This window comes from Vicugna pacos, unplaced genomic scaffold (assembly GCF_048564905.1).
Source record: "Vicugna pacos unplaced genomic scaffold, VicPac4 scaffold_20, whole genome shotgun sequence".
Lineage (NCBI taxonomy): Eukaryota > Metazoa > Chordata > Mammalia > Artiodactyla > Camelidae > Vicugna > Vicugna pacos.
In genome coordinates, this window is record NW_027328741.1 from 41,561,956 (window position 1) to 41,586,887 (window position 24,932).

Genomic DNA, 24,932 nt, shown 5'->3' on the forward strand with positions numbered 1-24,932 from the left:
ACAGTTACATAAGGACCCACAAAGTGAGAGCACCTGCTGTAACAGGGTGCGGCCCCCTTCCATTTGTCAGATGTGTCTTCAGGGCTGAGGCAGTTCTGAGCACGGCCAGTGTCAGTGCTGGTGTCTGGATGGATGCCACTGGAGGTGAGGGTGCCTGCAAGCCGAGAGGAAGAACAGAAATCATCCTCTGCTTTTTCTGTCTTGTTTCTTTGTTACTTTTAAAGAGAGGCGGAAATAAGATAAACTGGATCTTTCCTACTGAAATTTCAGTAATGAAACCATTTTTAAAGTGATCACAACTTATATTCTGCCTATGACTGTCTTTTCAACAAAGCATCATATTTATAAAATGTTAATTAACTCAGTTAATTAACTCCCTGTTGAAACATTCTAGTAAAGAGCATGAACTGCAGTATGTAAAAGAACCACACCTGCAGTGACTAGCTCAGCTGTCTTGACGGCAGTGCAGTCAGCCCCCACCATCCCGTGGCCCTGAGCTCCTGATGCTGGGAAGAGAGCGCGCTGCTGCCTCAGATGGAAAGAAAAGGTGAAAGCATTTTCTGAAATCTACAGCACTGACAAAACATAACTGATAAATCCCAGGCTCCTTTGAGGCTGTCATTTTCCGTTTCTGGCCAACACCCGTCAATGAGCAGAACCACCCCATTCCCGAGTCATGGGACTCACGTGGGCAGCAGTTTTGGAGAAATTTCCAGGTATAGAATGTAAACCAACTATACATAAAACTCTGAAAAAGAAAAGATGCAATAATCTGATTTTGGAAGACACTAAAATATTCTCCTAAGCCTTAGTACTTGGAAAGGCTGGGCTTCTACTAAGCCACTTATTTATTTCACAGCCAATGAGCATCTCCCACAAACCCTGTTTCCCTGTGTCTGCTGGGAGCTTCAGGCACATTGATGTTGTCTATCTTATAAGTCACAAGGCAGAGGCGTGTGTCTCACGCTTGCAACTCTCACACAGGCTCAACTCCTAGCCTCACTGTATGAACTTGGCCCCATTTTCTCACCTGTTTATTTGGTATCTGTTCTTCTGTAAGCTGCCTGAAATGCTTATTGAAACAAGTCAGAAGAATGAGTGGGTAGAGAAATGGACAGATGGACAGGTGAGAGATGGGCAGACAAACAGAGAGTCTCCAAGAGAAGGGGAGCAATCAAAATTACCTATGCAAAACCCTCTTCTAGTCAGGGAAGGAAACCACCACGGAGAAGTGTGAAGAGGCAGGTTGCTTAGGACTGTTTCCTGGATTCCATGAAAAGTCACACCAAGAGATGAGAGGGTAGAACTATAAATAATAAAAGAAAAAATTCATGCATGTTTGAAAAATATATCTACATTATGTACTTTCTAAAGAATAGAGTCAAATCAGCAAGGCCCAATAACACAATCCTTGGGTATTTACAGAAGTGAGAATCCCATCTCCAACCTGCAAGGCATCCCTTTGGAGCACTGAGAGTCTACACGGTGCGGTCATAAAGCCATCACCGCAAAAGCGATGCTATCCTGCACTTACGAGGAAAGAGCAGCTGTGCTCGGTCTGCCTACACGTGTCTTTTACACCCCTCAGCACCTCTACGGGGGAGGGACGCCTAGCGAGCCCCATCTCTGCAGGACAGAAAACAAGTCCAAGAGAGGCTAAGCCGACCTATCAATTCTCCATCTCACAGGACTTGTCACTCCAGACCAGGACTCGAACTCGGACCCACGTTTGTAACCACAGTACTACCGTATTTTATGTGCTTTTTGTGTGTATAATACATTTGTTTCTGGCATGAAAGGGTATTTAATAAATGATCGGTTGTCTTGTCTATCTCATTAGCTCACAATCTTTATATTTTTGAATTGTACTCTTCCCATGGAGAAAGGAACGGAAAGAGCGGGGATCAGAATGAGGTGGGGCTCCATTCTTTATCTGTTGCCTCATCTCATCGAAGTCCCCAAACAAGGAGATAGAGCAAATGTTCTCGTCATCATTTAAAGAGAGGGCTCCAGTGATGGTGACTTACTCAACTCCAAAACCAAGTCTGGGGGAAGGGCACATGCAGCAACGAGAGCAGTATCACCTGTAGGAAGGCGAAAAGAGCTCAGGGGGTGGCTCAATGGGTCAGCCTGATTTCATTTCAATCGATAATACAATAACACACTCTAAAAAATCTAGCATGCAATGGATTTGCTCTTTCTTGACATCTAGCAAGTTTCCACATCTCACATGTAACATTATCACGAACTAGTGAAAGGAAGAGTACACAGACAAGGAAAATCAATGCCACAGGCAGGCTGAAACACAGGCTGGAGGAAAGGAAGGGAAAGGGCATAGTTAAGAAGAGGCGAAATTCTGGGAAAAAGACATCATCACAAGGAATCTCAAGCATCATCCAGCAATCATATAATCATTCTTTCAAGGGAGAGTTACTTAGGTCCTATTTTGTGCAACATTGTACAGTGGGCGAAGCAAGAGCACAGCGTCCATGGTGGCAGCAAGTTGCGGAGCTCCAATACACTTCTGATCCCGGTACCTTGCACATTTGTCCTCAGTATAAAGGCAAAATATATAGTAAAATAATCCAATGTAAACTCTATGCAATGCTGAAAAAAATTAAAGAATACCTAAATACCTGGACAGACACACCACGCACATTCCTGAATCAAATTACAGCATTCTTGGGATGGCAGTGCTCCCCAGAGCGATCCATATATTCAACGTGGACTCGATCACAATCCCAGTGGGTCCCTCTGCAGAAACTATCTGCTGCTACAATTCATATGAGAATTCGAGGATCTCAGTAACCAATCCGTACTTGAAATAGAAGAAGAGTTTGAGAGGACTTGTAATTCTCAATTTCAAACCTTACAACTGTATCTCCAGGTGAGATTAGAGGCCATTTTTAAGTTATAATTGTGTTTATCCTTATTTTCTAAATTCTGTACAACGAATATACCTGTTAGAATAAGAAATTTAAAAAGTAAAGTATCTTTTAAAACATGCAAACCGATTCATTCATTGGGAAGAAAATATTTTGACTATAAAGAAGTAAACAAATATCTAGTGAAAAAGGACTATTTAAAAACAGGAGTGAATTTACATTTTTTGTAAATTGGAAACTGAAAAGCACAAACACATCAAGTTTCTAGGGAGAGTGTTGCAACATATTAATTGTTATTTCCAAAATTCTAATTGAACAATGAAAACTCAAGAAAGAGAAAATCTTGATTGACAGCCAACTGCAAACACATGGAGAGCAAAGGCCTAGAAATCACAGTTCCTTTAACTCTGCTACTAACTCAATAGGAGAGGAAATTCCTCACAGAGGGGACAGTGGAATCCCATGCATAAGACAGGATACACAGTACAAACTGCACTAGAATTGGGGGTGATTTCCATAGAAGAATTCTAAAGTTACAACATTGCTGAAAAACTATAAAAACACTGACAGACAGATTAAAACACACAGTCATATATATTATATAGAAACATATGAAATCTGCTCCCATGTTGCATAGAAATACAAACATATTTGTTCATTTATGGGCACTGATTACTTTATCCCAGGTAGAATATTTCAACTAAAATAGATAATCAATAATACACTCCTCTTGTCAAAACTAGTTGATAAGTTACTCTGCTATGTATGCATAATGTGTCTAAGATAGATTTAAAATTAGTGAAAAAGATTTTTGTATGGTTTCTTGAACCCTTCTCAAAACACCAAGCTTAATTTTAAAATAAATCTGAGCAGTATTTCTATATGATCTTTTCCCTTGTGAAATGAACAACACAGTCTGTTGTCAAAATTCTTTCCTTACAATGATTCACGAGCACCGTATACTCACAAATCTGCTGGACAGCAAGGCACTATCCAGACACTGTGACAAATCAAATGAAACACAAGGAAGACAGTGACCCTATTCTGCAGGGCTTATAATCTGTTCCAACACCGGGTTTTTATTTGATTTGTTTGATTGGTTAGAAAAATAAAATCACTCAAGTACATTCTTCTTTGAGCATTATGTAAATCATGACTCTCTTTTTAGTGTCATGAGCAGGAAAGATTTGAGTATGAATTGATTAGATCAACTAGGCACAATCATCACTGGAGCCTGTGTAATAAATAAGTACATGAGATCTAAAATAAACCTACACAGATCTCTGCAAGGAAAATGAAGAGGTGAGTTCCCCAATGAGAAAACAATCAAGAAATCAAAAAAGGAAAACTTTTTCATTAATGATTCCAGGCAGTAGTGGAGCATGGTGGTGAAGATCACAAATGCTGGGGACAAACATGAGGGTCTGAAATCCCACAGCACTGGGTAGCTGTGACACTGATATTTCAGTGAAATTTTCTGCACCTCAGTCTCCTATCCATAGACTGGGGACAACCACAGCACCCATCTCCTAGAACGGTCTTAAGAATTAAGTTATTTTTTATATAAAAGTTTAAATAAAATACCTCAGATTTTAAATATTACCCCAAAAGCTCAAGGAACAAAGAAAACAGTGATAAATTGGAGTTCATCAAATGTTAAAAATTTGCTTCAAAGGACACCATCCAGAAGGTGAAAAAACAACAGAGAGGAGAAAATTTTTTCAAATTATTTATCTGATTAAGTATTTGTATCTTCAAATAAAAGAAAAAACTCCTACAACTCAACAAGAAAAAGAGAACTCAATTAAAATGTGTATAAAGTATCTGAAAATGTATTTTTCAAAGAAAATATACAAATGGCCAATAAGCACAATCAAACGATGTTCAATATCATTAGCTGTAAAAGAAATCAAGTCAAAACCACTAGGAGAAACCGCTTCACACTTACTACAATAGGTTATAATAAAAAAAAGGTGTAACAAGCACTAATGAAGACACAGAGGAAGCGGAGCGCGCAGCCCTTGCTGGTGAGGATGTAACACAGCGTGGCCACTTTAGAAAACAGCCTGGCAGGTCCTCAGAGAGTTGAACATTTGGTTTATGAATGACCCAGGATTTCTGCTCTCTGGTCACACAAGTAAGAGAACTGAAAACAAATGTCCACATAAAAATTCCTACAGGAGTATTCACGGCGCCATTACTCTTCACAAACAAAAAGCAGAAACAACACAAACGACTATCACCTGATGAATGGGTAAACAGTAGGGCCCAGATATACAGTAGAATATAATTCAGCAATAGCAAAGCATAGAGTACTGACCCAGGCCACAACCTGGAAAAACATTGAAAAAGTTACTCAGTGTGAAAGAAGTCAGTCACAATAGACAGTTCCATTTACATGAAATAACTTGTTTTACATGAAATGTCCAGCACAGGCAAATCCATAGAGAGAGAACAGTGGCTGCCTGGGGCTGGGGGAGGATGAGGAAGATGGGAATGACTGCTTATGCATACAGGGCTTCCTGTTGGGGGATGAAAATATTCTAAGATTGACTGCGATGCACAATTCTGGGCTTTGAGTAAAAACCGCTGCACATTTTAATGGGTGAATTGTATTAAAACTGTTAAGGACAAAAGCACCTAGGGCCAGAACCTTCAAATAGTAAATGCAAATTGCTAACTTTTATTACAGGAAGAAGAAACTGCCCTCAGCATGAAAGCAGGAGATCGGCAAATATGGGTTAACAGAATTGGACAAGAGCATTTCACTTGAAAGAGTTGCTGAGTGTACACGAAATATTCAGAAATAGGAAAATCAGCTTGACATCACGAAGAAGCATTCTGCTTCAAATGCAGATCAAGGATTCGGCAAGCCCAGCTGCTAGAAATAACCAGAGAAGAAACCTGGTTCTTACAACAAGCACCAGAGCCAACAAGGAAATGGTGGTGAGGAAAGCAGGCAGCCAAAAATCTGGAACAGTTTGCTACAAATAATTTCTCCACTGAAAATTCAAAAATAAAATGAAAGTGATGCAATGCTGAGCTGGACTCACGTTAAAGGGCTTCCTCTGCTGCTCGACAGTTCTGTAACCCCGAATGAGAGACTCAGGAGAATCAGCATGGCTCCTGGCAGTCCCCAAGTGACTGCCCACCAGCACGTTTACCACCATCACATCTGCCAGGGTTGTATTGCAGAGAAGAGACCAACTTCTAAAAGGCACAGGAAATGTTTACCAGGGAAGAAAAGGCTGCTGTCAGTCCTGGGACAGAGGCAGTGTGAGCAGAGGCCAGAAGGCTGCAGGTGAACTGGAGCAGACCTGGGGCAGGAAGGGACCACGGAAGAGCAGATCTCAATTTTCTACTCTCTCTCCCTCGGGTAGGAGAGATAAAGCCTGCATCCTTCTCACCTGGAACTGTGGGTTCTGGCTGGCAGAAGTCTTACGTACAGGGAATGAATACTCAAGACTCTGTGGAAAAAGTCACGAAAGAGAGAGGGCGTAGGGACCCAACTCCACGAGCCTCTCAAATGATCCCATATTTATTGTGTATAATCAAAGGAAAACGTCATTAACAGTTGTGTGATAGTAAGCAGGAACTTGGGGAAAGAAGGATGAGACAGAGATTGTAGAATCCACCATGAGTACAAAGGCTTAGTGTATCTTTAGGTAAGTCATGGGGTGAGGGGAATAAGATACATTCTTTAGACATGTGAATTACAAAGCAGACCACCAGACCAGCTAGGTCCTTGCTTGGGGGATAATAGAGTATCTAACTGCACACAAGCCCAGCCTTTATAGCTGTGGGCCTGGGTCATTGCTTTGCGATGAGCAGAGTGCTATCTAAAACATCATCTACGCAAGCAAAGCATTATCTCTGCTTTTTGAGGCAAGGAGACAGGAGTGAGGATGCACAGGCCCTTGCTTGCAAAGCAGTTACTAAGCATACGTTTTCTTCTTAAATTTGACAGGCGGCTGGGGTCTGTTACAATTTGTTAACCCAATCATGGGCTCCCACATGGAACCATTATGGAGGACACCCTAAGGTGACAAATCCTGGCTCTAGGTCTTTTCCTGCCAGCTTCAGCCACTCTAGCAGAGTCTAGGCACATTCCTGAATAATGATCATACAGAACCACCCACACTGTTAACTCCTGGTGCTTGAAACTTAATTTTAGCCCTACACAACTTAACGTAGAAAAGTTTCAGAAATAAAAGATATTATATTTACTTTATATCTCATCATAGGACTGATTTTTCTGATTGCTCTAAGCTGCTTCTTCTTGGTAAAGCACCTAATTCTGCAGGTGAATTCAGTACTTTCTTTGGGCATAACTAGCCAGTTTGGGCTCGCTAACTTCTATTGGTCAAATACCGATACACTTAATTGATTTCATTGTTCATCAATTTCAGCTGGGAGCAGAGGGAGTGTCACTCTGTTCCTCGGCCCAACCTCAACTCTTTATCATCAGCAACTCAGGACTCCGGAAACCAAAAAAAGCTTTTGTTTCCCTTCTACAGTTTCAACAAACCCAACAGGATACATAAGCCTGGAGAAAGAATTCAACACAAATGTTAAAACAAAAATCAATAAACCTGAAGCAACTCCATCTCCGAATCATGATACACAATGACATGAGATTAAGTGTGTCAGGCCCAAAGCATGGGTGAGCCTGACCACCTGATTTCTATTCTTCAAAGGAAGGAAAGTTTTCCTATTTTTTATTATCACTCTGTCATTGTTTCTGATTAAGCCAAAAACTAGTGTATGAAATAATTAAGCATTGAAATAACAGATTTTTGTTGTATCAATTACAGAAGGCATTCAGAGGTGTTAGGAAAAACCACCTCTGTAAAAAATGCAAAATTTCTTCCACTGTGAAGAACACGTATACAAAATGCAACAGAGAATTCAAGCTCTTGTGGAGAGGAGCAAAAGCCACAGAATCAAAGCAAAGTCATTACTATGAGTCAACTCAAAATTCACTGGACAATCATGTTCAATGCATTCAATGAAATTTAAAGGCATACTGCAAACCATACACTTAATGATCTGCAGGCTAGAGGAAGAATTTCTCTCTTTAACAGACAAGAGTAATCAATAGGGTGCCCCACCAAACAAGGACCAAAGAACAATCAGGTTTTTAACAGTTATGATAAATCAGCATTTTCTAAAGATCAAAATCCAGAAATTTTAAACATTCATTCACACCACAATGAAACAAGCACTTAAAAAAAAAAAAATAAGCACATAGAACATGTACATAGATCAATGAGAATTTCTTGAGACGCTGGAAGAAACAGGCTATAGTCTTTTACTTGAGAAATAAAACTACTTTTAAAGATAAATGCTAAAACACATTTCATCATTCATGTTGCCTTGAAAAATCTGAGGCACATGTATCTGATTAGAAAAGCAATTCTGAGTAATAGTGTGTTACAATTCAGAGCCAGTTTGCTTTAGAAGAAAAGAGAAAAGAAAAGCTACTGTTTCTCATATACTGCACAAAGTGTGAAGTGTCTCCCTGCCTCTTTCTCCTCCCGTTTTCTAAGCTCATGCTTCCCAACCCTTCTGAAACAAGTATGAGAACCTCTTATTCCCGCCAATATGCAAAATGACAAAAGAAAATCAATTTATTTGTGTAAGTATATGCTTAAACCTTGAACTGGAAGAGAAAGATATCAGAAGTCTATATGGAACTTATTTCTACATTCCTGAAATCACACACACAAACGTTCACACAGACGCAGACACAGACACATACCCCCTGGATTACTGGGAAATTCACAAACTTAGGATTTCCATCTTCTAGAAGATAACTTTGTAGTTAGTTTAAAATACAAAACTGTCAGCTTTGGAAAGCCTTGATCACCTGCTAAACCATCCAAATATCAAAGAGACCCAATTAGCCTTCTTGGTAGAATGTAATTTCCCATGATGGCAAAACATACCCTAAAAAGTCCTGGATCTAAGTCTCGTGTTTATCACTAGCTATGATCGTTTTTAAGCACATTAACAGATTCAGAAACGTATGTCTCAACAGCATTTATTCTTATCGAAATAGTATACGTGTTCATTTGCCTATACAGAGACCAGGTCCCATCATGGAGTTTAAGAGCTATTTTGTGTATTGCAATATTTATTTTTAAGTGCAGAAAAGGAGGGTGGGTATTACTCAGTTGTAGAGCACCTGCATAGCATGCACAATGTCCTGGCTTCAGTCCCCAGTACCTCAAAAAAAAATAAATAAAATAAGGGCATATTTAAAAATGAGTAAACTTATAAAAAAATGCAGAATAAAAACCACTGCAATCTAGGAGACACAATTACAATAAAAAAAAAAACAAGAGTTTCTGTCAATTATTGGCTATTTGCCAATCGCAGAGACAACCAGAAATCACACCTGATAACCATCACGTGTGATTCTCAGCAACCCTACTAAGTAGACACGGATGAGAAACCAGGCTCTGCAGATGAGGAGACGGAGCTCAGAGGAGCCGGGGACGCTGACCGTCCTGCTTCCCGTGACACCACATCAGCCCAGGGCAAGCGCTGATGGAGCTGCAATGAGGAGACACCCAGCTGCATGGAACCTTGGGGCACTGGGGAGTCCCAGAAAACACTAAAAACTGTTCAGTGAAAAACCAGCTCAAATATAATACACTGTGCCACATTCTTTAAACAGGGAACATGAGTGAGACCTTTTTGATGCCTCCGTGTCCTTTCTGCCATCGTCAGTTACTTGCCCTCACAGCGTGACCAGTGATGAACTGGACCCCATATGAAGCGCACTCAGATGGCAGAGCATTTGAAGCTGGTTTATGAAGTTTGTAAGACTCTGTCTGTGCCTCACACAGGCGGTCATCCATCACTTCTCACCGGTGTGGACGTACCACCTGAAATCACTCCTTTCTGCTTTTTAAAATCCCTTCATCTACTCCAGACTTTTCAACAGCAAAGAAGCAGCTAAACCACAGACAGTGGACAGCTTTTCACCAAATTTCTTGAACAGCCCATCGGACTACCTGGAAGCCCTTTACTTTTATTAAACCCACTTCCAGGTACTTCATCATTTTCGGATTGGTGGACTTGGCCTCTGACTGATCTACTCAGAGAGCTCCCAGCCTCACATCCGTGAGAGGACCCTGCTGTTGGGAGAAATCAGTGAGAAAGGCGTACATCCCCCAGTCATGTCTGCATGGCTAGAAGTGCCACAACGTGCTAAAAATTTATACCATCATAACCCCTGGGCTCCCATGGACTGGTTTCACATTAACCAAACTCATGAGACACTGATGCAAGAAAACCAGAAATTTAACTTATTAATGTAACAGAAGATGTGAAACTATGAACCAGACTGCAATATCAGAGTTCAACCATGAGTATATGTTCTCTTCCACGGCCCAAACATGGGCAGGCAGTCACATGGCAAGTGTGGACAGAAGCAGAGCAGGAAGGATTTCTAGATGAATTCAATGGACTAAATTTCTGTTATACCAACAGATCTGCTGCCTGGAAAACAATTAATTCTAATCACGGTGCACTCTTCATGGACAGTTGCCGAGACACGACTGTGAGCACCTGTGTAACTCTCCTTTCCCTGTCCTTTCTGGGCTAATTGATGCACAGACGTACAGAAATCGAGGGATGCAGATACATCGAAACACCGAAAGCCCATTCTGGGAGCCACAATACCATACAGCCAGGGTTAAAATACTTGCTCTGCCACTTACTAGTTCTGTGACCTTGGTCAACTTACCCTCTGTGTGCCTCAATTTCCACACTGTAAAACTGGGATAACAATCAAACCTTCCTTACTCGCTTGTTGAGAAGATTGAAGGATTCATTTCTGTAAAACGCTCAGAAAAGAATGTAGCACATTTTGGGTGCTCAACAAATGTCAAATTAATATTACAGTGGTTTACAAGTCTCCTTCCTAATCATCTTCTGTGTTTCCTGGCTAGACTAATACCCAAAGGATATTCTTATTTCTCCTTTTATAAACTCATGGGATGCACCCTTCTGTTCCATCCCACCAACTGTTTAAACTGATGGAAGGGATACCTCCTCCCCACTCCTCTGGGCCATGCAGAGTGCTACTCCCTTCACAGCCCTGACGCCTGGCCCACAGCTAGCCCTCCACACATTAACAGATTGAGTTGTGATTCCAGGGAGACAAGCAGGGCATGTGAAACCCTTCCTTTCCCTCCAGTGTTGACTACCCTAGGGAAGCACCCTGGATGCTCAGCTGCATTGCAGAACAGCCCTGTGCATGATGGGGCACATTCTCTCAAGGGAAGGCTTGCTGTGGCCCAGAGATACCTGGGACAGGGTGAGTCTCTACTTCTGGGACACAGTATCATGACACTCATTTATCCACAGCCCTGAAGTTCATGGAGAACGTGGCTTCATCAGTAACAAAGAAGACATTTATCACCTGCCTACTCTTGTGTCATCTCTCAGTTGGCTGCTGGAGACAACATGTGTATAAGTATTGGTTCCCCTTAGGCCCCAACATATATGAAGTAACAAAAATTTCTGTGGCTTAACGTTGGTCCAGGGCGACTGTGTAACAGTTCTGACTCTGCTGATGCTAAATTATGGGTGTAGGAATTATGGAACCTCCTCAAATATCTTTCATCATAAAATCAGCTTTTCTTATTTTCTTGTTTCTTTGTAATTACCAAAGACTATAAAATGATGGCTGCACACAAAACAGCAGCTAAAGTTTATGAGCTCTCTTGACATACCCACTGTGGTAAACATGTTACATAATTACTAATTCTCACAATTCTACAAAGCAGATATGAGTGTCCCCTTCTCACAGACGAGGGGAAAACTCAGAACGAGCTGACTCAGGATCACGTGGTTCAGTGTCAGCACGTGCAGGCAAACCCAAGTCAAGAAACTACACCCCATCATATATGTACCAAATCAACTCCCACCAATTAACACACAGCGGCGGGGTCAATACTCAGGGAACTCAACACACGTTTCAGCTTTATGGTGCTCCAGAGGCAGCTTCTAGCTGTTTTAAAATATCCCGGCTCACTGGTTTCTAACACTAGAAGAAAAGCCCGATTTTGCCATTGTTTGCACAGCAAGTCTGAAATGTTCACAGCGAGATAAAAGAATAAAACTATGATATAAGCAGAAAAAATTTTCCAGGTAGAAAGACATAATGGACGTTGTGCTATTCTGAAGCATTAAGCAAAGGAATCAAAATAAAATCACATTGTTTAAGCCTTATTTTACAAACAGAAAAATTAAGACTGTAAAAAGTTGCAACAGCGCCACCTATGGCTAAAAAGATTTTCCAGGTTGCCGGGAAACATGCAACACAAAAATTGACTGTAAGATGAGAAACGAGAATCAGATAACTAGAAGCTTATGTAGCATATACTGCACTTTGCTTCGGGGGGATGGAGGGGTATTCAGTATTTAATCTGATATTGCTAATACTCCTAAATATAAACAAAAGACATAGGCTCATGGAAGCTCATCTTAGAAGAGGAAAGAATCCAGTCCAGCCACTTCATTTTACACCAGGGGAGACTGAGACCTGAGATCTGTCCTCCTGGCAATCAGCAGCATAGCTCTCCTAGGTCTCATGTCTTGCACTGTAGTAAAAACCAACAGAACTGTACTACGCCTATATTCATAAAAGTCACGTCTGTATTTTTCCAACAGTAGGTAATCTAAGTATCTTGCAAAATACTTCTCAAAGAGCCAGGAAATCATAGAAGGGTATTGAAATACAAAAACATTTATTTACATATTAAAACAGCATGAGCTTTATTCTCTCTATTAAAAAAGTGCCATGTCAAATCAAAATTTTGAAATTTTAAAACCTGAAAAGAGTGCAGAAAAAAATCAAAATTTTCTTTAGTCACAAAAGAGAGGAGCTTATTCCCTGATAATAATCAATGTGGATTTTTCTAAACTTAATGGTTCTGGTCAGAATCCCGAGAAATTAAATGTCTGATGGATGGTTACACGGCAACATGAATTCTGAGCTGTAACAATACACATTCTGTGTAAATAATCTTCAAGGTCGTCTGCTTAAGGCAATTTAAGTAGTCCCTGTCTCACTAGAATGACACAGATTTCATTAAAGCTTCATACTGCACTTAAAAAAAAAACAATCCTAGTTACTTTAAGCCATAATAATGTATATCATATATATACATATTGAATATGCATCAGAAATAAGCTACCCTTTTTAGTATTCAGAGTTGATACTTCTAAACTATCAGTCACTGTGACAGCACATTTTTATTAAGCACCTCTACGGTGCTTTGTATACAAGGCGTCCAGCTCTCACAGTCAGACAAGGTAAACCATATTACTCAAATTTCACAAATGACGAAATATACTTAAGCCATGTAAACAACTAAGATATTCATCATCAGGAAAGAAAAGAGTAAGGATTTTACTTACAATACTCACTGACAAAGTTTTCTTTCATACTAAGACTACATAAAACAAATTCAGTGTTTGGAAATTTTTCAGTAAATAAGCACCACTAGAAAAAACAAGTAACATCATTAGCAACAGTTGGACTTTCAAAGACCACTTCTCTCTTGCACAATAATTATTTTAAATGTTTTGTTTTTAGTTCTCACAAAGCACTAAATTAAAAAAATATTACCTTTAAAGTCATTACCTGAGAATAAAACATTTGTGAAAATGTACAATTTTAATTTATGCCACTCTGCCTCTCATTCTCACTGGTGTCTCTCCTTTGAAGACCTCATCAGGCTGAGATAGCTAAAATCGGTCATTTATGGGCTCACAGGAGTTCGGGAAAACACTCAACGGGAAGCTGATTAGAGGAGCAATTGAGAATTCATCCTGTGCAGCCTGGATTCCAGCATCGAGCTAGCCACCGCCAGCTGCGTGTGATTTGGGGCAAGCTGACCCATCTCTCAATCCCTCAGCTACAAAAAAGGAGACACTGATACCTACAATCAAACACTTGCTATGAAGTAAAACATGAGCAAAGCATTTTAGCCTCAGTTAGGCGTCCACTCACAGCGAGTTTGGTCATTATGATGATGAGGATGGCTGTTAACAAATTAAGCTCAACCAAACAGGAGAAATCACCTTAAAGGAGAAACATTCTAAGTCCATGAGCATTTCCTTTTGGATGGACTGCAGAATATTCTATAGATTTTTTTTAATAAACCAAATTTTGTCCATTAATTGTAGATTTACAGGTTCATGGACAAGTCTCCAGAAAAATAATTAGAGGCCTCTAACCTCTGAAAATTAAGATGTAAATTTTAAAAAAAATCAGGGAAGAGATTATACCTCATTTGGGAGAGTATGTACTTAGCATGCATGAGGCCCTCAGTTCAGTCCCCAGTAACTCCATCTAAAAACTTTGTTTTTTAAGAAATAGAGAATTAAAGCAAAAGGATGGAGGAATATGGAAATTTTTAGAGACTCATCTCAGATTTAAGATGGGGAAGAAACCATCCAATTCTCAGAAGAAATCTTGAGGACTATGTAAACTGGATCTGAGATGTCTAGTCTTTTAACATTATTCATGAAATCATATTACCAAGTCTTAAAACTACCTGATAACCCACAGTGGTGATACTGATCATAACAGCTACCATCACGTATCGAGCTCCGGCTAGGACTGCTCTGTTCTGACATCTCTGCCCCTAAGGCCTCACCAGGCGGAGAGCACTAAATTCGGTCATTTATGAGCATCTCGTGTAAGTCCTCCATTTGTGCTTCTCACACTCCCCTCACCAGCTCCTCTGAGGGAAGCACTGTTATCATCTTCCCCACCCGCAGATAAGGCCACTGAGGCACAGACACTAAACCCGTTCCAGGCCACATTGGAATTAAAGGACGTCTGTATTTCTGCTGTTTTGCTTTTGACAAAGGAATCTGAGATATCAATTCAAAGCAGACTGTTAAATAATCAAGTCTGTCAGGTCTTCACCTCAAAGAGCAGATACTATAAATTCCTGTTGTAGGATGAGGCTGCCGCCACAAACTGACTCAGCTTGAAATTAATATCCAAGATGAAGCAGCGGATACACGTAAATATTCACGATTGTCAAGTCTGCCCACGGGTCTGGGCCCTTCACTGCCTGAAAGGGGGTGAAATCCCCACCCGTGTCTGGGAGGGAAGCGCGGCTCTTCCCGGGCTCACCCAGGCTTCATAGGCTATTTACCCCCACAGACTAGCCTCAACGGTTAAAAGCTCTCAAGATTTTTACACCAGGCAAAACAGAAAGACATTTCTGCAGATGGAGCAATTTCTCAGGCTTAAATTTATTTGCCTACACTCAGCCAGAGGGAGAAAAGAAACAGGACTCTACAAAGTCTCTGACCCTCACCACTCACAGGAGTAGAATGACCACAGCAGAAGATGGCCCTTCACATTGCAGGATGTGAACAAAATAAAGATGCCCCAACAACAGGCACTCCCAGACACAGCGCTCAGCAGTCTTCTGCACAATCACGGTTGTGCAGCCCTCAACACCTTCTATTTCCAGAACACTTCATCAGCCCAAAAGAATCCCCCTATCACTAGCATTCACCCCATAATCCCCCTCCAACCAGCCCCTTCCAACCATCACCTGCTCTCTGCCTCTGCATGTGCCTTTTCTGGGCTTTTCAGATCACTGAAATCAACAATATGTGGCCGTTTGTGTCTGCTTCCTTTCAATTAACATGCTGTTAGCAAGGCTTGTATATTTTGAAGTGGCATCAGCATCTCTTTATTTATTTATTTTTTTTGGAAACGTTAAAGATTATTAGAAGGTGGTAAGTACTATCAAAAAGAGTAGAATGGAGCATAAGTGATTGGGTTTCAAAGGGAAAAGTGTGGGTTGAACAGTCAGGGTGGACTTCCCAAAACAGGTGGCATTTTTCATTTTCCTCTTTTTTTTTTCTTTTTTATTCACTCTTACGTGTGAATAATGTTCCACTACATGGAGATACTACATTCTGTTCATCCATTCAGCAGCTATGTATGGACGAGGTCCAGAAGAATGAGTGTAAGGGATGACTAGCATGGATGGCATTTAAGCAAAGGGCAAAATGTGCTTTCAAAAAAAAGCCAACAAACAGAGGCACAAGGAAATTCAGTGCGTTTCTGAGCAAAGTGCTTGCTTGCTTCGGCAGGACTACCGTGCAGGGCTGGGGCGGATATTGGCAGGAATCACGGTGAGGGAGTCACCTGAGAAGACACCCCACTGCAAGCAGCTCAGCCAATCCTCCTCCCTCATCCTGTATTGTTAGAGCAATGTTTCTAGGTTACTCTTATTTCAATTAATAGCATTTAACTGCACGTCTGATCATCACCATCAGACCACATTACCTCCAAGTCACAGAAAATCATTCACTGACCGGAGCAGCACCAGGACATAATGGTGATGGATTAGGGAGTCCTGCAGTATTCCAGCCTGCAGGCACAAACCCCACATGTGCCCTGGTGATGTCCAGAAAATAAAATGCATGGAAATATCTCACTGCTGGAACACGACATCTGCCATCAAATTGCCCGAAAATCATCCTGGCAAAGCACTACACAACCTTCTCAGTACAAAAAAATAAAAAGCTAAGAAGGCAAATTTAGGCTCTTCCATTGAAAACCAGCAACCATCACTGCCAGTATCTGAGCTGGAATGCTCCTGACTTTGAAAACCACTGCGCAGTTACTTTTCAAACGTGAAACTTATTTATATATATACCACGTAGATGATATTGCAGTAGGATTTTTCTTTTCAAAATTTCCAGTTGCAACATTAGCACAAGAAAGTTTATGTTTAGGCTTTAAAAAAAATCAATTATCCTCCATTTTCTTAATTTTGAACTTATTATTATTTTATAAATGGAGCTATGGTGCGTATTTAAAACCTTTTGATTTCTGAAAACAAGACCTTTATGACCTCACTATTTCAGAGCAAACTTTAACGATTCTTTGAGAGGTGGGGCCTGGGGTGCTCACTAACAGCTCTTTAAATACTGACAAGGATGTGCTATTAAGTAATGCAAAGGCTCTAACTCCACATTAGCTCAGAAAGCAAAGAAACTACACCAAAGACTTCCTTAAATATTTTATATATTCCTATTCTTTTGAATATTAAAGCTCTTAAAACATATGATTTTTTTTTGAAAAAGACAACAGCTGTAATAATTTTCCTCTCACCAAGAAAGCAATCTTTATCAGGAATAAAAACCCCTATGGAAATCAAAATGACAGGACGTTTCTAACTAAGTGAACATCCAGATCTGAACACAAACCTAAATCCTATCAGATCTCACTCGAAGGAGCTCTACAAAGGCCTGGGCAACCCTGGAGATTAGCTCTTTTGTTCCAAATGTTGGCTGAGCTAAGATCATCACACTAGGCAGGGAAGGAGAGAAGAGGAATGTCCACCTGGCAGCCTCCATCAGTTTTCTTCCAGCAACAAGGTGCCTCTAGGGCAGCCCCGCTAACAAGTCCCCCATAAGGAAAGCCGGCATCCACACTGCCCCTGCCGTCCCCAAGTAGCCCCGAAGCCCATATCCCAGCCTGTGAATGGTCTTCAAATGATCCCCCAGTTGGTGGCACCCTCCACCTCTTTCCCGCTACACACACACACAAAGCCACGACAGCCTTCCCAAAGCACAAATTTGATTACATCAACCCCACTTCAAACAGTTCAGAGGCTCCCTGGTAGAGTTCTAGCCCCACCCCAGACCCTGCTCGCCCAGCCTCATCTCAGTACATAGGTCCCCAGTGACCTCAGGAGCCCCCTGACCTGCTCCTACTTCCCACTTGCCTCCAGGTTCATTTTGACTGTTTCCCAAGGAAGCCTTCCCTCCCTCCAACCTCCACAATTTGTTCCTCTCTTCCTAGAACATTCTAGGCTAAGTCAACTTCTGACAATGCTAAGCTCTCAAGAAGCAAATACATTTTGCTTATTTATGTGGCTACACTCTCTCTCCCCTAGACTCACTGAAGTGCACGTGTTATGAATAAATGAATGACGGGTTGGATCTCAAAGGGACAGACATACCTGCTCTCGCCCGTCCCGACCCTTTTGTCTGTAGTATATCAGAAGCTAAACCAGAAGTACCTTTCCTGAGGGTCACTTCTGTTGACACCCTTCACTGCCTACTGTGTCAGTTCTAGTAAAACTCAACTTCTTCCAAAGCCCTACACCCCGGACTCTCTCCAGTGTCCTACCCAGCAGGGGCTCCCTCCACCCTGGACCGCACAGGGCACTCTCCCCGGGTCCCCACGCCAAAAGCCTCCAGGCCTCTGCCCGGGCTGCACCTGCGACCTGAGCCACATTCTTGACTCCTTCTCTTGGCTGACTCTTACTCTGTCCTCACAACTGAATGTACAGCCCATTTCTTCCAGGAAGTCCTCTCTGATAATGTCCTTTAGGTCTTGACTGGGATCTATCTATAGCAGCAGTACATGGTGACCAACTGGGTGTTTGCCCGCTCCTTTGAGACCACGAACACTTGGGAACCACGTGGGAAGGAGTGAGAGATTACAAGACAGGTGGGGGAAGCAAAAAGCAGAAATCACAGCCCAAGTCCCAAATTCAAGGATACTTTCTCAGAAAAAAGTATAAACTATTTCACACGTGTGCAATTTGGCTACTATTTTTGTGGCTTGTGGACAGCAAGAACTTTGTGTTCTAGCCCAAAACCCAGGTTACATGCAAAGAAATGTATATATTCTTATCCAAAGGAAACCAGAGCTGCTCAACAACAGTTTTCAGTTAGAACTGAAAGGAAATTTGATAAAGGCAATCTCTCTCTCTCTCTTCTTTCTTTTCTGGAATCATATAATTTTAGAAGTATTTGCGTGACTAACAGACGTCTACAGCCCGTGATTCTGCACTGAAGTGTTTGGGGCTGAGGAAGCCCAGATTATATTCACTCTGTAAATGCAATGACACCAACACACTGATAGGTGCCGTGAGTGGTGGAGCTGATGTTCCAAAGCAGGCAACATTATTCTGTAAGAGAACTCTAAATAGAAAGTAAGAAATGCAATGTCCTGTACTCAATTTCATTTGCTATATGGGCCATTAACTGATAGTATATTTTGACTAATGAAACCCAAAAATAAATTGTCAACGTCGATTTTCTTCATCTGACCGTTTTATGCTAACATCGGATATTAAACTCTCACTCCATATGGAAAGCTCAGGCCTATGCTGCAGCACAGATACATCCCGAGGAAGAAAGCCGACCAAGGGAGAACTGGAGAGTTTCCCTTCAGAAGCTGCAAAGTCTGGTTTTGCACCTGTACACCATTTGCAACCACGTCATCATCAAAGGAGTTAGACGTTACCTCTCTGGGGCGAAAATCACTGCGTGCTTCAGAACCATCAAAGAATGCTGAGCTTTGTGAACCAGTCCAGAGGCGCTTAAATCATACTTTTTCTGAAAGGCTCCAAAACTGACCCACTTCACCATTCCAGGTATAACAGGGAAGTACTGGAAACAGTAGAGAGAACATGCCCTTGAATTCTGACAAGGCCCTGCTTGAATCCTGCTACATCATTTACTAGTCACTAAATGGACCAATTCTTTAACCCCTCTGAGAAGGCTTCCCAATCCCCAAAAGGGGGCTGTCAGCGCCCACCTGGGAGGCATGGATGTGAATGCAACACGCAAGTAGGGCGGCCGACTGGTACCTGACACGGGGCCTGGCTAGTTTCCCTCCGCTGCCCTTTTCCCCCTTTAAACTTGCACTGTTCCCCCGGTAACGATCAAGCCCCCAGAACAGACTGCCCGTATCTTCTGTGTATCCCTGGATACATGCCTTACACTTAGGAGGCCAGAAAAACAACTGCCTCCTCCCAAGTCACTAACAATGTTCTTAAGAGTCTGGGTATTTTTAACTCTATTTTTCAGGGAGACTATTCCAGAATTTTGCAAGCACCATTCTCCAGGTTGGCTCCCCTCCCAGTGCCCATCCCTTCTCACCTCAGATCCTCTGTCTGACTGCCTTCTGTTCATGGGAAAGCGAGTCCGGTAAGGTGGGGCTCCCTAGACCTCCCTCCCTCCCTCACAGGTGATTGTGACTAACTTCTCCCCATTCCTCACTGCAACTCTAGCATCTGAGGAGTCTACCCTCCCGTACCCTGCAGACTCTGCACCTTCCCAAGACGCACACGTGGCCACGACCCTCCCTTCAGATTTCTTCCTGGCTGGCCCTGCCCAGCCCCTGGCCCCTTAAGGATAACTGGCATTGCTTTGAAAATGGCAAACGCCACTGACTGACACACCAAAGCTGTATGGTCTGGGCTTTCCTCCAACCAAGACACAGCCCTGCCCCCCCTCAGCCTCAGTCTGCAGCTCTCGAGATGATCTAATTCACATGCAAGGCTGTGAACACCAGCTAAGAATGACGACTCCCAACGTGTATCTCAAGTCCGGCTCCTTCACCTGAGCCCCAGGCTCATCGACCCGAGTGCCTCTTTGAAGTCCTAATTTGGATGACAAATGGCATCTTAAAAATGCCTCATGTCCACCATTTACTCTAGAATTCCATTCCTGGCAGGTATCTCCCAGACTCCCCATTTTAGTAACAGCCCCAGCACCCACCGAGGTGTCTGAGGTCACATTCGATTTCCACTGTTCCCTCCCCCAGGCCCTGCCCTGGAATCAGTCCTGTTATTTCCATCAATAAGCCCATCTCAACTGTAGTTCTGTAGGGACCATGGCCGGAAACACATAAGCTCACAGCATGGTGCACTAACAGTCCTCCGTAGGGTGCTCCCTGGAGGGGGAGGCATCTCCTGCTGCTGTTCACCTCAGAAGGCAGTGGATTCTCACACAGGATGTCCAGGAGAAGGGACTCAAGGTTCTCCCATGGTCTGAGCTTTGAAGGGCCCGAGGTCTGGGGGAGCTCCTAATTAGCAGACGCACTTGCCAATGAGCAGATGAGGATGGGGGAATCCACGCAAGGCTGTTATCACTTCAACTCATGGCCTCTCAGGAGCCACAGGAAAGGCCTGTGTCCACTGTACAGCCCAGCCATCACAGATCCCAGCCTGCATTTGCCAACCCGGACAGCCTAGACTCCATCTACTTGCGACACTTACTTCTGTTCTGTTCACCACCCAGAATGTGATGGACTCATTCAGATATTCTGGCCTGTCTCAAGCGAGACAAATTCAGTGAAAAATGAAGTGTCCACATTTGGACCAGAGCATGAAAGGAGAAACAAGGCCTCAAGGTCAGCATGATGGTGGTGGCCAAACCCTTCCACCGGGTGAGATGAACCATGGTGAGGGTGAGAATCCAGGGTCCTAGGTCGGCCAAATCATCTTCCTTCACGGTTGTCTGGGGTGTTGGAGACTGACTACCACAAACTAACGACACGGCTGTCAGTGGTGGATGTCAGCTGCAACACAAACGGATTCAACTCTTTACTGCCAACATGGGTTAAAAGTAAAGGCCGGGGCAGGGAGGTCTGCACGGCTGCTGAGGCAAACCACAGACCCAGCTCTGAATGCCCACTGGCTGGAGCAGAGAGGAAGCTACGGCCCTTTTAGCTGTCCCTGTGTCCAACAGATCCAGGTGAGCCAGCTACTTAGGAGAAGGTCATGTTGTCCTGATACCCAGAAAAACCAGCCTCGTAAAGGGAACAAATAGTGTCATGGATTTTAGACCCAATTCTGCCCCTTTATGAAGGCAAAGTAAAGTAAATGGCACGGGGAAGTTGAATGCAAAAAAAAAAAATTAAAGAACCAAACGGTGACCGCTTCCTCCAACAGCGTCCCCTGCAGCTGTCACCTCCGTGGCGGCCACTTCCTCACCAGTGACCGCCGGCCAGGAAGCGCCGTCATGCACGTCACACAGCGACAGCCAGGAACCGCGTGCCGAGCACGTTTGTGTAAAAGCAGGAATCGAGCAAAATGCTGCAGAGTTTGACCTTACAAGTTTAAATACTCCATGGAAAGAATCCCTGAGCACCCGACAAAATCAATTCGCATCTTACTTCTTCAAAACAATCAAACAAATTTAATAAGGGCGCATTTGTCACCAAATAAAAGGAGGACCAAACATGTTCCTCAAAAGCAAGGATTTCAACAGGTATCAAACACCAGTGGGTGATGAGCTAACAAAGCATATATTCCAAAAAATTAGAAAATAAAAAATGACTAAGATAATAGATGGATCAAAACAGCTGTTAAGTTGTTGCTTTTTAAAGTGATGGAGACTGTACGGAGGGCAATCTGGCTATTTCCAATGCAGGGTGTGCACAGCCCACATTTTCAGAAGCAACAACATGCTCACTGTGCAGTACAAGTGAAAAAGGAGTAAAGAAAAAGGAAAAGAGGAACAAGAGAAAATTAGAATCACACAAGAACAAAAATGATTTTGACTGCATGTACAAGAATTTATGTGAGTGTGTGAGGCCAGGGACACGGGGATGGTGAGGCCCAACCTCACCTCCTGCTCAAGGGAAAGCAGGGGCCTGAGGGGAGCGGCGCTGCCGGGGGACCACAACGTGTTCAGCTCCCCTAACCAAAATTCGACCTACAAGCGTCTAGGCAGGTTTTGAGCTACAAATTGTTGTCGCATTTCAGTCTGGACCGTTTTACTCACTTCCACCAAGAGTAGCAGGAGAGAATGAGGCTCTGCTCCTGCACCAAAGCATTGTTTAAAAAATTAATGACTGTGGAATAGTAAAAGAAACAATGGAGTAAAAGTGACTGGAGGAGAATGTGCTTGACCCTAGCTCACTGGCCGCGTTATCTCAATGACGTTCAGATTCTGGCTGAGCCCTTATGGTACCACAATAGACAGACCCACAAGGAGGCAGGTTCAATGCGCTGAACCACTGTGGGCTAAGTACACATCCAGCTACTCCGCCAAGTCCCAAGGGCAGACTTCAAAAGGCAAAAACAAGCTGGCATTCTCTGGTGGGTCTGCAGACTCAGAGACAATCATTTGTTGAGCAAAAATGTCACCAGTGCCTCCTATGACAAAAGAAGTGGCACTGGCGTGGGGGCTGGGGCAGGGCTCCAGGCTTCCACTGCTCACTCACCACTCTGTCTAGGGGGAGAAGGTGGTCCCTGCTTAGGTTTCGCTGATGCACCTACCTTGAATAATGTCTGGGGCCTCAGCAGGAGTTGACAGGTGAAGTGAACAGAGCCAGACTCTGTGTAGCACGGTGCTGGGAGCTATGCCCTCAGCAGTGCCCAGGCTCCTAAACATGTCAACTCATCTCCAAGAAGCAGATGGGGAGTGCGAGCATGTAGATCACAGGGCCCTGTGAGGACAAGTACAGATCATGGCCACGACATGCCTCTCCTCTTCCTTAAGCCATAGAGGTATTTCTGGGGAGGAACAGAAAATTCATCCAGAGCCTGCTAGGTGGGCTCTCGCAGGTGGGACTAGTGTCCCCTGTGCTTCTCACTCACAGGGCTGGTCTAGACATTCTTTTTATTAATTCTCTAGCATCTTCTCCTCCAACTTACCAACAACCAGAAAGTAGGATCTGATCTTAGGTAAGTTCAAGAATCACAGAGCACCACCTCCAAAGCTGGCCCGGTAGCACATGCCAGGTCTTCTGACCGCCACCTGTGGGACCACCATGAGCCCTCTCCAGACTCAAGGACCGAGGCCGTAGGCCGGGGGGACACAGCTTCCCTCACTCACCCCAGCAAAGGGGGACCACGTCTCGGCAAAGGCATCTCACCCTCTTCAGCCCGAGGGACAACACGATAGATATATGGGGAAACAGAGCAGAAGGTGGGGGGTAGGCAGCCCAGAAGAGCTCATCTGTACTTCCGAGGCAAAGTGGGGCCATTGACTTAATCACAGGGACAAAGTGGGAATGAACATTTCCCTGCTCTGTCCCATACACCGTGATACGCCTTTCCCTGCATAAGGAGTTCATTAGGAAGTCCCTGGCGGTGTTTCTGATGTCCTAACTTGGCATGGTGGCTGTCGGGCAGGAAGAGACGGCCTGAGATGAAAAGGTGCTGGGCCTGGGAGGCAGATGACAGCGGCTCCAGCCGCAGCTCAACCAGCGCCTCGTTCTGCCTCTCGGGGCTCAGCATCTCATCTATAAGCAAAGGGATGAGCATGTACCAGGACAGGCTGCCCAACAGAAATGAAATGAGAGCCATGTAAAGAAAGTTTCCCAGTTGCCACGTTTAAAATTTGAAACAAAGAAACAAACCAACAAACAAAAAACAAATACTAGAATGTGATTTTAAGAACAGATCTTACTTAATCTACTGTATGTAAAATACTATTATTTTGACATGTAATCAATATAGGAAGTAAAGAGATAGTTTATGTACTTTTACTAGACAAGCCTCAGCGTCTGATGTGCATTTGACCTACAGCACATCTCAGCTGAGTCCAGCCTCCTCCCCAGTGCTCCTAGCATCAGTGGCTTTGGCTACTTTATTGGACAGCAACTCCAGGGGTCCCACCATGTTCCTGGCTGTAAAGCGGGAGTAAGTGTCCACACTAACCCTAAAAGGATCTCTCTGAAATAAAGGCGGATTCACTTTGAAATGTCTGGAAACCGGCGGGCTGCACCTCCCTCCCCCCTTGGCTACAAGATTGACTTCTTCCTTGCTGATCCCTTTCTGGATGTAGGGAAGCAATCCAGCACACAGCCAAGGTGGACTGGCTTCCAGGTAAATTTACCTGCTGTCTGTGTCCAGTCCCATGAAGTCCTCCTTCTCAAACGGGATGCAGGGGAGGGGGATCTTGTCCCCAGAATTCTTGGGGCCACCATCCAGCCACTTGGACTTGAGCAAGATGAAGAGTGACTCAGTGAAGTCCTCGATCCTCTTCTCCACCACCCTGCAGTACTCTTAGATTGAAGGCAACGTCGGTGCGCGTCTGCTCGGCTACCTCCCCATGCTGCACAAAGACAAAAAGCTGAGAGTCATTAAGCGATGTGCCATACAGCTCCTCTGCATGTGGAGCTTCTCGAAGGCCTTGGCAGAGAGACATTCGGTAATGGTGACAAGGCCCACGACCTTGGGGTGTTTCTGGAAGACGCTCCACCGATTCTCGGGCACATAGCGGTGCCTGTAG

General features: G+C 43.4%; 1 protein-coding gene across 1 annotated transcript in view; it reads right to left on the reverse strand.

Moving 5' to 3' along the window:
• Positions 1 to 24,932, reverse strand: part of LOC140693988 (trafficking protein particle complex subunit 9-like) — a 290,787-nt gene that overhangs the window by 260,837 nt on the left and 5,018 nt on the right. The window contains exons 4-5 of the mRNA XM_072957489.1: positions 24,537 to 24,755; positions 1,185 to 1,306 (exon numbers count right to left, since the gene is read on the reverse strand). Of these exons, the coding sequence (XP_072813590.1) occupies positions 1,185 to 1,306; positions 24,537 to 24,559 (145 nt within the window). The 5' untranslated portion in view covers positions 24,560 to 24,755. The remainder of the gene's footprint in view (positions 1 to 1,184; positions 1,307 to 24,536; positions 24,756 to 24,932) is intronic.